The 15,028-nt window shown below is 49.8% G+C and overlaps 1 protein-coding gene across 2 annotated transcripts in view; it reads right to left on the bottom strand.

The window, feature by feature from the left end:
• The window catches only part of dgkza (diacylglycerol kinase, zeta a), a 515,809-nt gene that overhangs the window by 15,571 nt on the left and 485,210 nt on the right, over positions 1-15,028 (bottom strand). For both annotated transcript variants that reach the window (XM_078220418.1, XM_078220419.1), the window contains 3 exons: positions 10,606-10,726; positions 9,260-9,296; positions 5,502-5,601 (listed from right to left, as the gene is read on the bottom strand). In XM_078220418.1, coding sequence (XP_078076544.1) covers positions 5,502-5,601; positions 9,260-9,296; positions 10,606-10,726 — 258 coding nt within the window. The remainder of the gene's footprint in view (positions 1-5,501; positions 5,602-9,259; positions 9,297-10,605; positions 10,727-15,028) is intronic.

Here is a 15,028-nt window from a genome sequence, read left to right as displayed (position 1 = left end):
GGAGAGAGAAAGGGGGGGAGAGAGAAAGGGGGGGAGAGAGAAAGGGGGGGGAGAGAGAAAGCGGGGGGAGAGAGAAAGCGGGGGGAGAGAGAAAGCGGGGGGAGAGAGAAAGCGGGGGGAGAGAGAAAGCGGGGGGAGAGAGAAAGGGGGGGAGAGAGAAAGGGGGGGGAGAGAGAAAGGGGGAGAGAGAAAGGGGGGGAGAGAGAAAGGGGGGGAGAGAGAAAAGGGGGGAGAGAGAAAGGGGGGGGGAGAGAGAAAAGGGGGGGAGAGAGAAAGGGGGGGGGAGAGAGAAAGGGGGGGAGAGAGAAAGGGGGGGAGAGAGAAAGGGGGGGAGAGAGAAAGGGGGGGGAGAGAGCAAGGGGGGGGGAGAGAGCAAGGGGGAGGGAGAGGGGCAGGGGGAGAGAGAGGGGCAGGGGGAGAGAGAGGGGCAGGGGGAGAGAGAGGGGCAGGGGGAGAGAGAGGGGCAGGGGGAGAGAGAGGGGCAGGGGAGAGAGAAGGGCAGGGGGAGAGAGAGGGGCAGGGGGAGAGAGAGGGGCAGGGGGAGAGTGAGGGGCAGGGGGAGAGAGAGGGGCAGGGGGAGAGAGAGGGGCAGGGGGAGAGAGAGGGGCAGGGGGAGAGAGAGGGGCAGGGGGAGAGAGAGGGGCAGGGGGAGAGAGAGGGGCAGGGGGAGAGAGAGGGGCAGGGGGAGAGAGAGGGGCAGGGGGAGAGAGAGGGGCAGGGGGAGAGAGAGGGGCAGGGGGAGAGAGAGGGGCAGGGGGAGAGAGAGGGGCAGGGGGAGAGAGAGGGGCAGGGGGAGAGAGAGGGGCAGGGGGAGAGAGAGGGGCAGGGGGAGAGAGAGGGGCAGGGGGAGAGAGAGGGGCAGGGGGAGAGAGAGGGGCAGGGGGAGAGAGAGGGGCAGGGGGAGAGAGAGGGGCAGGGGGAGAGAGAGGGGCAGGGGGAGAGAGAGGGGCAGGGGGAGAGAGAGGGGCAGGGGGAGAGAGAGGGGCAGGGGGAGAGAGAGGGGCAGGGGGAGAGAGAGGGGCAGGGGGAGAGAGAGGGGCAGGGGGAGAGAGAGGGGCAGGGGGAGAGAGAGGGGCAGGGGGAGAGAGAGGGGCAGGGGGAGAGAGAGGGGCAGGGGGAGAGAGAGGGGCAGGGGGAGAGAGAGGGGCAGGGGGAGAGAGAGGGGCAGGGGGAGAGAGAGGGGCAGGGGCAGAGAGAGGGGCAGGGGCAGAGAGAGGGGCAGGGGCAGAGAGAGGGGCAGGGGGAGAGAGAGGGAGAGGGTCAGAGAGAGGGAGAGGGTCAGAGAGAGGGAGAGGGGCAGAGAGAGGGAGAGGGGCAGAGAGAGGGATAGGGGCAGAGAGAGGGAGAAGGAGAGGGGCATGGAGAAGGAGAGGGGCAGAGAGAGGGAGAGGGAGAGGGGCAGAGAGAGGGAGAGGGCCAGAGAGAGGGAGAGGGCCAGAGAGAGGGAGAGGGCCAGAGAGAGGGAGAGGGCCAGAGAGAGGGAGAGGGGCAGAGAGAGGGAGAGGGGCAGAGAGAGGGAGAGGGGCAGAGAGAGGGAGAGGGGCAGAGAGAGGGAGAGGGGCAGAGAGAGGGAGGGGGGCAGAGAGAGGGAGGGGGGCAGAGAGAGGGAGGGGGGCAGAGAGAGGGAGAGGGGCAGAGAGAGGGAGAGGGGCAGAGAGAGGAGAGGGGCAGAGAGAGGGAGAGGGGCAGAGAGAGGGAGAGGGGCAGAGAGAGGGAGAGGGGCAGAGAGAGGGAGAGGGGCAGAGAGAGGGAGAGGGGCAGAGAGAGGGAGAGGGGCAGAGAGAGGGAGAGGGGCAGAGAGAGGGAGAGGGGCAGAGAGAGGGAGAGGGGCAGAGAGAGGGAGAGGGGCAGAGGGAGGGAGAGGGGCAGAGGGAGGGAGAGGGGCAGAGGGAGGGAGAGGGGCAGAGGGAGGGAGAGGGGCAGAGGGAGGGAGAGGGCAGAGGGAGGGAGAGGGCAGAGAGAGGGAGAGGGGCAGAGAGAGGGAGAGGGGCAGAGAGAGGGAGAGGGGCAGAGAGAGGGAGAGGGGCAGAGAGAGGGAGAGGGGCAGAGAGAGGGAGAGGGGCAGAGAGAGGGAGAGGGGCAGAGAGAGGGAGAGGGGCAGAGAGAGGGAGAGGGGCAGAGAGAGGGAGAGGGGCAGAGAGAGGGAGAGGGGCAGAGAGAGAGAGAGGGGCAGAGAGAGAGAGGGGCAGAGAGAGGGAGGGGGGCAGAGAGAGGGAGAGGGGCAGAAAGAGGGAGGGGGGCAGAGAGAGGGAGAGGGGCAGAGAGAGGGAGAGGGGCAGAGAGAGGGAGAGGGGCAGAGAGAGGGAGAGGGGCAGAGAGAGGGAGAGGGGCAGAGAGAGGGAGAGGGGCAGAGAGAGGGAGAGGGGCAGAGAGAGGGAGAGGGGCAGAGAGAGGGAGAGAGGCAGAGAGAGGGAGAGGGGCAGAGAGAGGGAGAGGGGCAGAGAGAGGGAGAGGGGCAGAGAGAGGGAGAGGGGCAGAGAGAGGGAGAGGGGCAGAGGGAGGAAGAGGGGCAGAGGGAGGAAGAGGGGCAGAGGGAGGAAGAGGGGCAGAGAGGGGGAGAGGGGCAGAGAGAGGGAGAGGGGCAGAGAGAGGGAGAGGGGCAGAGAGAGGGAGAGGGGCAGAGGGAGGGAGAGGGGCAGAGGGAGGGAGAGGGGCCGAGGGAGAGGGGCCGAGGGAGAGGGGCCGAGGGAGAGGGGCCGAGGGAGAGGGGCCGAGGGAGAGGGGCCGAGGGAGAGGGGCCGAGGGAGAGGGGCCGAGGGAGAGGGGCCGAGGGAGAGGGGCCGAGGGAGAGGGGCCGAGGGAGAGGGGCCGAGGGAGAGGGGCCGAGGGAGAGGGGCCGGGGGAGAGGGAGAGAGAGTGAGAGAGAGAGGAAGCGTGACAGATTTAAAACAAAGGTGGACACAGACAAGCATAAAACAGTGGGGCTTAGCCCAGGCGTGCCCTCATATATATCGTCCTAGAAGCTATCTGAAGAGTCAAATCAGCAGAAACCTGGGCAGGGGGAGGGGGGCACATGACCTACAAGTATAATGCGACTGTAAAAAAATTGAAATAGGTAATTTAACCAACAGGTGTTTCAAGTATAACTTTCGTGGCTTGTGGAATAAACTTTCTTCCCGTTGCTACTTCATATTGGGAAGTCCCCTCCACCGCCATAACGCTTAACTCTCTCGTCTATCAAAAATCTGTCCAACTCTGCCTTGAATAAATTTAATGACCCAGCCTCTACTGCTTTCTTGGGAAGAGAATTCCAAGTCTAATGACTAACTAAAAGAAATTTCTCCTCATCTCAGCCTTAATAGGGAAACCTCTTATTCTTAAACAGCATCCCCTAGTTCCAGTCTTCCCCTAATCCTCGTCTTCTAGGGGCGGCCTGGTCGCACAGTGGTTAGCACTGCTGCCTTACAGCGCCAGGGACCTGGGTTTGATTCTGGGTGCTCTGGTTTCCTCCCACACTCCAAGGGCGTGCAGGTTAGGTGGATTGGCCGTGCTAAGTTGCCCCTTAATGTCCCAAGATGTGTTGGTTAGGTGGATTAGCCATGATAAATGTGCAGGGTCATGGGGATAGGGTAGGGGGAAGTAATGGGCCTGGATAAAAGTCAGTGCAGACACGATGGGCCAAATGGCTTCCTTCTGCGCTTGTAGGGACTGAATGATTCCCAAGACTCTTGCTTCAAGATGCAAGGACGTTCAATTATTAACCATTAACTCTCCAAGATGTCCAACATATAACACTCCCAAGGTGTCCTACAATGGCTGCCCTGATTCTCTCTCCACTTGACCTGGCTCCTAACCTCATCAAGAGGCACAGAACAATGGCAGCCCTGGATTGAAGGGTGGGGGAAGGCTAAATCTAGTAGGATTAGGTTGGCCCCTGTGCATGGATGGTGTGCAAATTGACAAAGCACCATTGTACGGGAAAGCTAAAGAAAATGAGGGGGGAACACATTGCATGGGGGTAAAAAAATCATCCATTAACTATAATACAGGTGAATGTTTAGGAAGCTAAGCCATCAGTAAAACAACTTCTCAAACAATACATAAACCGTTAGGTCAGCAATTCTTGTTTTAAGAGAAGTTTCTTTGAAGTAAACAATTATGACTGTTTACGTAAGTTGCCTGTTTTCAAAAGATTCAGGAGCAGATGCATCATGAGGTTTTATCTGGGACACGAACCTTTGATGTAGCAAACCATGGTGCATACAGCAGCGTGATTTTAGCAGCTATTTGGAGGGCTTCAAAGGCAGTAACATCTCAGCTCCTTTATCTCTACACAGATTGATCACCCAAGCAGTTTATGATAACATCTGCTCCGCATACTCCATCATCAAATACCTTGTGGTTACTTGGAATGGTGTCATTGCGAACTATAGAAGAAATGAGATGGACCCTAACATGGAGCACCGTCTGCAGTTACTGTCACTTTAGTTAGAGTACTCTTTGTCCACAAGCTACGTCTTTACAGTAACAATTTTTTTTGAAGGGAGATGGGGGTGGAGGGAGGTAAATCCACTGATTAACACTGCCACAGAAAAAAAATAGTTGAATTTTAACTAGAAGGAAGAGTTGAATTTTAAATGGATCTGAATCATGGCCACACAGTCCTGTTTTCCAAGCTGGCAAACTGCAACATGACAAGGGGTCCTTGACTAGGAGCTTTCTCCAGAGGAGGTGGACTGAGGCATGTTCCGCATGATTGGCACCCCGTCCACAAACATTCACTGCCTCCACTACCGACACACAGTGACAGCAGTGTGTATCTACAAGATGCACTGCAAGAACTCGCCAAGGCTCCTTAGGCAGCACCTTCCAAACCCACGACCACTACCAATCCAGAAAGACAATGGCTGCAGATACAAGGGAACACGACCCCTCCAAGTTCCCCTCCAAGTCACTCACCATCCTGACTTGGAAATAAATCACTATTCCTTCACTGTCGCTGGGTCATAATCCTGGAACTACTTCCCTAACAGCACTGTGGGTGTACCTACACCTCAGGGATTGCAGCAGTTCAAGAAGGCAGGTCACCACCACCTACTCGGGGGCAAGTGGGATGGGCGATAAATGCTGGTCTAGCCTTTGAAGCCCGCTTCCCTTGAATGAATATTAAAAACTCCTGCAAATCAAGTAGTTGTATCAAACCTCTACTACTTTCTGAGGGCAATGAAGGATGACCAATAAAAGGCAGCCTCCACAGTGATGCCTGTCTTTTGAATGAATAAAGAAAAAGAGAGCCAGAAAGTGAAATTTTGCAACACTACAGGCATCTGAATAGTGGGGAGGCAGCTGACAGCAGGGACTAAAGCTATTTTATAACTAGCATAAGGTGTTTCTTTTTCTACCTCAATAAATATCTTATAGCTACAGATGGACTGGTGCACGGGGAGTTGGATCGTCTGAACTTGGCACTTTGCAGTCACCATTTCACTCGCAGTGAATCTCTGGTCATTACTAAACAGAGACTTGGCACTTGATCCTGCTGCCAAAACTATAACCATTACCTGCAAATCCGTCTTCATTAATGATGCACCAGCTTCAACAAGGAAGTGGCATATGGTTCGATGTCGGAGTGCAGCAGCTTTGTGTAGGACAGTCTCACCACTGCAAACAAAAATCATATGTTTGACTTTACGCTTCGAAATATGAGGCTCCACAGAGATTACTCTCAACAGCATAACATTATTCCAGTTATAAACATATGCTGCAACAGCAAAATTAGACTCTTCATATTTTTAACAAAATATTTTGGCTTATTGTTTTTCTTTGGAGATATTAACCCTCAACTCCCTCCCCCTCAGTTACCCAAGACCACAAACTCCAGCCTAAGGGAGAGGCCTTCAGAATATTCCAGAGCTTCTGCTAAAGCTGTTCTGAACCAGATTTCGGATGGTGCTTGCGGTCAGCAATAGTGGGTAGGGTGGCTAACCATACTTACACCATTGTCCCCTTTCACCTCTGCTGGAATTTTACCGCCCCGCCTGCCACAGAATCGGAGCGGGCAAGGGGCGGACAACGGAAATGTCCATTGACCTCGAGTGGGATTTTCCAGTCTCGGGTTGAGCGAGGCTGTAAAATCCCACCCCTGGTCTCTGGTCAGGACCACCCTCTAATGGTAGAGAGATAATCACCGACAACTCAACAATACAGAGAACAAATGTCCCTCACTGCCCTGGCATGGTATTTTAGTGTCACCTGTCAGACAACCATCAGTTGGTTAAATTGCATTTTTTTCTCCAAAATCAAGTTGAGGGAGGGGGGGGGGGGGGGGTGAGAATATCGTAAAATAAATGAAGTAGCTGCAGTAAATTTAAACATGATGTGGAGATGCCGGCGTTGGACTGGGGTAAGCACAGTAAGAAGTCTCACAACACCAGGTTAAAGTCCAACAGGTTTATTTGGTAGCAAATACCATAAGCTTTCGGAGCAATGCTCCTTCGTCAGATGGAGTGGTCTCTGTTCCCATTTATTTGCTGCCCTTGTCCTTCTAGATGGAAGTGATCGAGGGTTTGGAAGGTGCTGCCAAAGGATCTTTGGTGAATTTCTACAGTGCATTTGTAGCTAGTACACATTGCTGCTACTGAGCGTGGAGCGAGTGGGAACAGAGACCACTCCATCTGAAGAAAGGAGCATTGCTCCGAAAGCTTATGGTATTTGCTACCAAATAAACCTGTTGGACTTTAACCTGGTGTTGTGAGACTTCTTACTGTAAATTTAAACACCAGAGCCCAGAATCTGATATCTGATCCTATCTGAGAATGGAAATGGAGGGGATGGGGGGGGGGACAGGAAGGGGTGCACATTACACATTTTTGATCATCGAACAAAATCAGGCCAGCGCCTCCTACAGGGGAGGCACACTCTATGTGCAGGCAGCAGAGAATTTTGGGAAGAAGGTATGGCTGAAAGATCTACCCGTGAGGCTTCTCGGGTTTGGGGGGGGAAAGACATCCTATCCTTTCCTCTCCTCTCCAGAGAGCAGGAAATCACCCAAAAAACAGTTCCACTGCCAATGAAAAGAAGATGCAGAGGAGATCAACAGCTCCCAGGACACAGTTGCAATGCAGAAAGAAGTTCAGTGACTTTACCAGAGTTGTCAAGGTAAGAACACAAACATCTCTCGCCTCCCACCTACAACTGAACAATCACAATATTGCTTTCCCTTTCCCTACAATGAATGCGCAACACTTCCCCCATTGTCAACATCCTTGGGGTTACCATTGACCAGAAACTCAACTGGACTTGCCAGATAAACACAGTGGCTACAAGAGCAGGTCAGAGGCTAGGAATACTGCGGCGAGTAACTCACCTCCTGATCTACCAAAGCCTGTCCATCATCTACAAGGCACAAGTCAGGAGTGTGATAATAACTGAATAGGTTTAGTCACTTCAAAAATAGTCAACTTCTGAAGCCAAAAATATTTCACAAGTTTTTAATGACTTATTGCACTGGGTAGAATAATACTATTGGTCACATTTCCTGTCATTATCTTGCCACTTGCCTGGATGGGTGCAGCTCCAACAACACTCAAGAAGCTTGACACCATCCAGGACAAAGCAGCCTGCTTGATTGGCACCACATCTACAAACATCCACTCGCTCCACGCTCAGTAGCAGCAATGTGTACTAGCTACAAATGCACTGTAGAAATTCACCAAAGATCCTTTGGCAGCACCTTCCAAACCCTCGATCACTTCCATCTAGAAGGACAAGGGCAGCAAATAAATGGGAACACCACCACCTGCAAGTTCCCTTCCAGGCCACTCACCATCCTGGCTTGGAAATATATTGCCGTTCCTTCACAGTCGCTGGATCAACATCCAGGAATTCCCTCATTGGCGCAATTGTAGGTCAGCGCACAGCACATGGACTGCAGCGCTTCAAGAAGGCAGCTCTTCACCACCTTTTCAAGGGCGACTAGGAATGGGCAATAAATGCTGGCCTAGCTTGTGATGCCCATGTCCCATGAATGAATAAAAAAAAACTTCACATCTTCTCCTCCTACTCTCAGACTCTGCACTTTGAACTCTCACCATCACTGCAGACCTCACTTACCCAGGCCTTACAATTTTGACACGACATACAAATGATTCTACCATGACAGGCGCATTCTCAAAACACCTAACAAGAACATCACTGTTCCTATTTTTCTTTCCTGCAGGAGCTGGGCACACACAGTCTAGGACAGAAGGCCATAACCAAACAAAGCCAACTCAGCACAGGCCATCCTGCGCAGGCATTATAATAATTATGACTATGGCAGTCCTGGAGGAGATATCCCTTGGGTTTTTTTACAGCCTTTTTTCTTTATCCTTTCTTGGTTGCATCTCCCTTACGTACTCTGCATGAAAAACTGCAGCTGCTTTCAGGCCAGTCTTCCTGAAGATGCAGTGTCACTTTATCCAACCCAAAGAGCCACTACTTCAGAGATTGGCACCATGTGTAGTTTGGAAGGTAGGCAAGAGTGGTTGGCTCCATAACAACAACTGAGTGATGCAGAGGAGCATAATAAAACCAAATCTGACACCAGGCAGCATAAGAATATATTAGGACAGCTTGGCCACAGAGGTATGTTTCTGGGAGTGTCTTAAAGGAGGAAAGGGGGCAGAGAGGAATTCCAGAACGTAGGACCAAGCAGCTTAAAGCATCGCTGCCAAAGCTGGGTTGAAGAAAATCGGTGTTACGCACATCACTGTGTGTGCAGACGTTATTGCATAGGGACAGAATTACAAGAAGTAAACAGTGCAAAAAAAACCCCTCGAATCAACAATTAACTTGTATGACATGAATGAATTCTTTAAATAACTACTTGAATTATCCTTGTTGCCTATTAGTGCCATGATTGATTGAGGGCGTTTATCAGTTGGAGAGTTAGTTCTGGGGCAGCCCAGCTTCACAGAGGGACATACTATGTGCACAGAATCTTTATTGACATATTATGAGCATTTTTAGTACCTGTCCTCAATGTCCAGGTAGGAGCCGGATCCAAAATGGCGGCCAGGCGGAATTAGTCGATTGCCAGTTTGAACCCTTCAGCATTATCAAATTACTAGGCCCCTATTTTTTACAGCTAAAAAACAGTATGTATTGTTTGGGAGAGATGATAGAAGCACTGTGTCCCATTATTCATTGAGGAATATCACTCAAAGTCTCGGATTGAGCACTTCTCCAGCATTTAATTACAAATATTTCAAGCAATTAATTCCAACAACAAGATTAAAGCTCTCGCCATTTTGCAGAGAAAGAAAATGTTAAAACTTACTTCTCCTTCTCTGTTAAGTCCAGTATCTCTGGAGAGGCTGGCAGGAGAGAGGGTGTGGAGAGAGAGAAAAGGTTTAATATTACTTAATGCACACATGGAAATTGTCCGTTAGAAAGCTCAATTCCAATCCTCTACACATCCATTTCTATTGCTTCATCAGGTAACCGAGTATTCACATGACCTCCCATGGTCAAGACATTTTTAAAAATGTATTCGTTCATGGGATGTGGGCGTCAATATGTGGGTGGCACTGGCAAGGCCAAAACTTGTCCTTGAACTGAGTGACTTGCTTGGTCATTTCAGAGGGCAGTTAAGAGTGACCCACATTGCTGGAATCACATGTCGGCCAGATCAGGTTAAGATGGCAGATTTCCTTTCCTAAAGGATACGAGTGAACGGATGGGTTTTTACAACAATCACTGATAGTTTCATGGTCAACTTTACTGAGACAAGCTTTCAATTCCAAACTTTATTAATTGAATTTAAAATCCACCAGCTGCCCTGGTGGGATTTGAACCTGCGGCTCCAGAGGACTGGCCTGGGCTTCTGGATTACGAGTCCAGTGATGTTACCACCACGCCACTGTCTCCCCCTGCTTTGCATACGCTGACCTCTCCTCAGTGTACTGAGTGCAGATACCCTTCTTTTACTGGCGCACTCAGCCCAATGTGGAGAACTTTTGTCAGTAAAAATTAACATCTTAGGATGCAGTATTTGAGGAATTTGGGACATGACATGTGGAATGTATGTTTGCAAGGAAAAGGTGACTCGACCCCTATGGTTCCCAAAGCTCCCACCACTGGCGTTTTCCTTGACTCATATATGGTCTGTTGCAGACTAATTTAGAGAGGTTGACTTCTCTGACTAATCAGTAACTCTATCGTCATTGTGCCATACCTTTAGGGAATGAAACCAGCCGTCCTTACCTGGTGACTCCAGAACCACAGCAATGCGGTTGACTCTCAACTGCCGTCTGAAATGGCCTAGCAAGCCACTCAGTTCAAGGACAACTAGGGATGGGCAATAAATGTTGGCTAGGCAGCGACGCCCATGTCCTACAAATGAATGAACCATGTGACTGCTAATATGGTTGAAGTTAGATTTTTTTTCTCTGACAATTCCAATGTTAACGCTTGTTTCTCTTGATGTCTGGTGTCAAGTGTATTGTGAAGCTGACCATCCATGGTTGATGAAGGAATGAAACATGCTATGCATAAACTGATGGAGATTTACTTCCAGTAACCAAAACTAAACTCATCTGATGGTAAGGATATGACTCTTACAACGGCAGCAGTCAGAGGAGGAAAGTTTGGCAAGGGTCACTTTGCAGTTGGCTGGCCTCTTACCATTTTCCAGGATGTACTTCACAATCTCTTTGCTTCCCACTGTGACAGCGTGATACAATAGGGTCCGGCCCTCAGGATCTCGCATCATCAGATCAGCGCCTGATTTCTGCAACTCCCGTAACTGTAACAACAAAATAAATACAATGCGGATCAGACATTCTACACAAAGCAAAGGGGTTCACTCCACTGGAACTGAATGGACCTTTACAGCAGCACAGTGGTTAGCACTGTTGCATCACAGTGCCAGGGACCCAGGTTCAATTCCGGCCTTGGGTCACTGTCTGTGTGGAGTTTGCATATTCTTCCCATGTCTGCGTGGGTTTCCTCCCACAGTCCAAAGATGTACGGATTAGGTGGATTGGCCATGCTAAATTGTGTCAGGAAGACTGGCAGGATAAATATAGGGATAGGGCCTGGGTGGGATTGTTGTCACTGCAGGCTCAGTGGGCTGAATAGCCTCCTTTTGCACTGTAGAGAATCTGTGATTCTATGATTTCTACAACAACAGTAAATGAGGAGGAGTTTAATTCAGTGACAGTTTACATGGTCTATCTACAGATGCTGAATGATGGAGAATTGCCTCTCCTTCATTCCTATCTTTGTGTTTGGTCCTGCGTCTCTTCCCAAATAATGAGTTTGAGGATTCTCCCGACAGTATGTCACTCAGCTACACATGGCCTTCATCCCGTTTCAATGCTCAGTGGGATATTCTGCAGTCCTGCATTCCTCAGTACGTGGCCAGGTCAATGGAGCTGCTTCTGATCCACAAGCTGACTTCTGGACAGCTGCTTTTGCTCTTGCGTTTGGCTATTTCTGCTCAATGCTTTCACTGGACTGGCTGACCCTGGTCAGCTGGAGAGGATATTTGGGGAGCGGGCTTCCATGATGTCCTGTTCCCAGCACCGCACCACATCCAAGGATCACATTTTAGGAAATTTCAGGCACAGTCTGCGAATTTCCATTCATTCGCTGTAACAGTTGGAACATCATGGGCTGGCCACCCAAGATGCATTGCCAGTGAGTGCTGAGGGCACCTTATTGCTCAATCCCCCATCTGACCTAAAAACTCTCCAGATCCTCCTCTGTGGCCTCTACAGTCGATCATATTATAGCAACAGTCGATATAATACTGTTGCCTCTTCTCAACACCTGAGAACATGATTTCTCAGGCTGGCACTGCAGTGATGTACTGACTGAAAGCAATAAATTTTATTTTGTTTATTTATTAGTGTCACAAGTAGGCTTACATTAACACTGCAATGAACCTACTGTGGAAATCCAAACTCGGCAGTGACTCTGTCTACACTTCCCGCTGCCTGGGAAAAGCAGCCAGCATAACAAAAAACCCCATGCACCCCGGACATTCTCTCTTCCACTTTCTTCCATCGGGAAAAAGATACAAAAGTCTGAGGTCACGAACCAACCGACTCAAGAACAGCTTCTTCCCTATAGCCATCAGACTTTTGAATGGACCTACCTTGCATTCAGTTGATCTTTCTCTACACCCTAGCTATGACTGTAACACTACATTCTGCACTCTCTCCTTTCCTTCTCTATGAACGGTATGCTTTATCTGTATAGCGGGCAAGAAACAATACTTTTCACTGTAATACATGTGACAATAATAAATCAAATCAAATCAACTCACCTACTTGTTTCAGTGGTTTGGGTGAATGCTAAAGATCTCCATAGCATAATTTGAAGAGCAATGCTTTTCAGCTGGAGGCTTGGCCAACATTCCTCCCTCAAACAACAACGCCTAAAGCTGGGTTAGCAAGTTAATTAATCATAGAAGAATCACAGAATTCCTACAGTGCTGAAGGAGGCCATTCAGCCCATCGAGCCTGTACATACAAAAATCCCACCCAGGCCCTATGCAGTAACCCCACGTAGTTACCCTGCTAATCCCCCTGACACTAAGGGACAATCCACCTAACCCGCACATCTTTGGAGTGTGGGAGTACCTGGAGGGAACCCACTCAGACATGGGGAGAACATGCAAACTCCACACAGACAGTTACCCAAGTTTGGAATTGAACCCGTGGTCCTGGTGCTGTTCTCGTTGCTGTTTGAGGAATCTTCTTCCATGGAAAATAGACTCTGCAGTCGCTCCACTTTTATGCAGTGACACGATAAACCACTTCCGTAAGTGGAAGCATATTTTTCTTTATAAAATGGAGGTGATTTGGTGAGAATTTTAACAGAATAGGAAACAATTATTAGTAAGGTAAAAGGGTTCACCACGAGGACCTCATCACGTTAAAGTCATGTTTCAAATTCACAATATTTAGAAAAGTATAAATGTGTGCACCATGAAAAGCACAAAGATGAGTAGAGAAAGAAACTGCATCTATACATTGGCCGGAATTTTCTGGCTGTTCATTCCAGTGGAATCTTTCCACCTTCAAGAAAAACGCCGTGGGGATGGGGGTGGGGGGCAGAGAACCTCTAGCAATGACTTTCATGAATTTAGGATACCCCAAAGTATTTTACGGTCAATGAAGTATATTCGAAGTGTAGGTACGCTGGTAATGGAGCATAAAGAGGGCCATTCACACTGTTCAGCTTATCTAACCATAAAAACCTATACATTTCCTCCTCTTAGCCGCTGATGGCCTCTTGTGTGATTCCAGTGTTTTTAATTCTACAAATTTCGAGTTGGGCTTGGACAGCATGGTGTCACTGTGGTTAGCACTGCTGCCTCACAGTGCTAGGGACCCGGGTTCGATTCCGGCTTCGGGTGAATGACTGTGCAGTTTGCACATTCTCTCCGGGTGCTCAGGTTTCCTCCCACACTCCAAAGATGTGCGGGAAAGGTTGATTGGCCATGCTAAATTGCCCCTCAGTGTCAGGGTGTTTAGCAGGGTAAATATGTGGGGTTACGGGGATAGGGCCTGGGTGGGATTGTTGTTGATGCAGGCTTGAGGGACCGAATGGTCTCCTCCTGCACTGTGGGATTCTAAAACTTTCATGACTTCTAAACTTCCCAAAAGACTTCCCTTCATTTTTTACCAGCTTACAGACATTTGTCTGTAGTGCTCACAAATGTAAAAAGGAAATAGATTTTATTTGTTGGGGGGGGGGGGAAAAGATCCATATTTTTAATCAGAAAAATGTAAGGTGAAATGAGGTGGAAAGAGGTTCACGTGGACGAGAAACATTGGCACAGACTGGTTGGGCCGAATAAAATCTTAGTGGCATTTTCTCTTACACGCTAGAGTTAAAAGAAAACAGTGTTGGTGTAATTGTAACATTTTCAAGGGGAATTTTTAAAGGCCTGTACAAATAATGATCATTATGTGCTCATTAGTCTTTTTGATATGCAAATCAGAATATTTAAGAGCTGCCACTGCCTGAGGTCCTAGTCTGACAGGAATTCTGGAACTTTCGAAGACATGTTACCTACTGTTACTCTACTTAACAAGCTGGGAGTGTTCACAACAGTACACACACTGCCGGGTCTGCTGGGAGAAGGGACAAATTACCCTCTCTTGTCCCCTAAACTCTGTTACAAGAATGAATGGGCCAAATCATCTGCAGAGTGGCCACCACCACTTGATTGCCACTCCATGGAATCACTACAGTGCAGAAGAGGCCATTCAGCCCATCGGGTCTGCACCGACTCTCTGATAAGAGTATTTTACAGTAAGAAGTCTCACAACACCAGGTTAAAGTCCAACAGGTTTATTTGGTAGCAAATACCATAAGCTTTCGGAGCACAGCTCCTTCGTCAGATGGGGTGGATATCTGTTCTCCAACAGTGCACAGACACAGAAATCAAGTTACAGAATACTAATTAGAATGCAAATCTCTACAGCCAGCCAGGTCTTAAAGGTACAGATAATGTGGGTGGAGGGAGCATTCAACACAGGTTAAAGAGATGTGTATTGTCTCCAGACAGAACAGCTAGTGAGATTCTACAAGCCCAGGAGGCAAGCTGTGGGGGTTACTGATAATGTGACATAAATCCAACATCCCGGTTTAGGCCGCCCTCATGTGTGCGGAACTTGGCTATCAGTTTCTGCTCAGCGACTCTGCGCTGTCGTGTGTCGTGAAGGCCGCCTTGGAGAACGCTTACCTGAAGATCCAAGGCTGAATGCCCGTGACTGCTGAAGTGCTCCCCCACAGGAAGAGAACAGTTTTGCCTGGTGATTGTCGAGCGGTGTTCATTCATCCGTTGTCGTAGCGTCTGCATGGTTTCCCCAATGTACCATGCCTCGGGACATCCTTTCCTGCAGCGTATCAGGTAGACAACGTTGGCCGAGTTGCAAGAGTAGGTACCGTGTACCTGGTAGATGGTGTTCTCACGTGAGATGATGGCATCCGTGTCGATGATCCGGCACGTCTTGCAGAGGTTGCTGTGGCAGGGTTGTGTGGTGTCGTGGTCACTGTTCTCCTGAAGGCTGGGTAGTTTGCTGCGGAC

This window comes from Mustelus asterias, chromosome 9 (genome assembly GCF_964213995.1).
Source record: "Mustelus asterias chromosome 9, sMusAst1.hap1.1, whole genome shotgun sequence".
NCBI lineage: Eukaryota > Metazoa > Chordata > Chondrichthyes > Carcharhiniformes > Triakidae > Mustelus > Mustelus asterias.
Note: the sequence above shows the minus strand (reverse complement) of the source record. Positions and strands in the feature narration are given on the sequence as shown.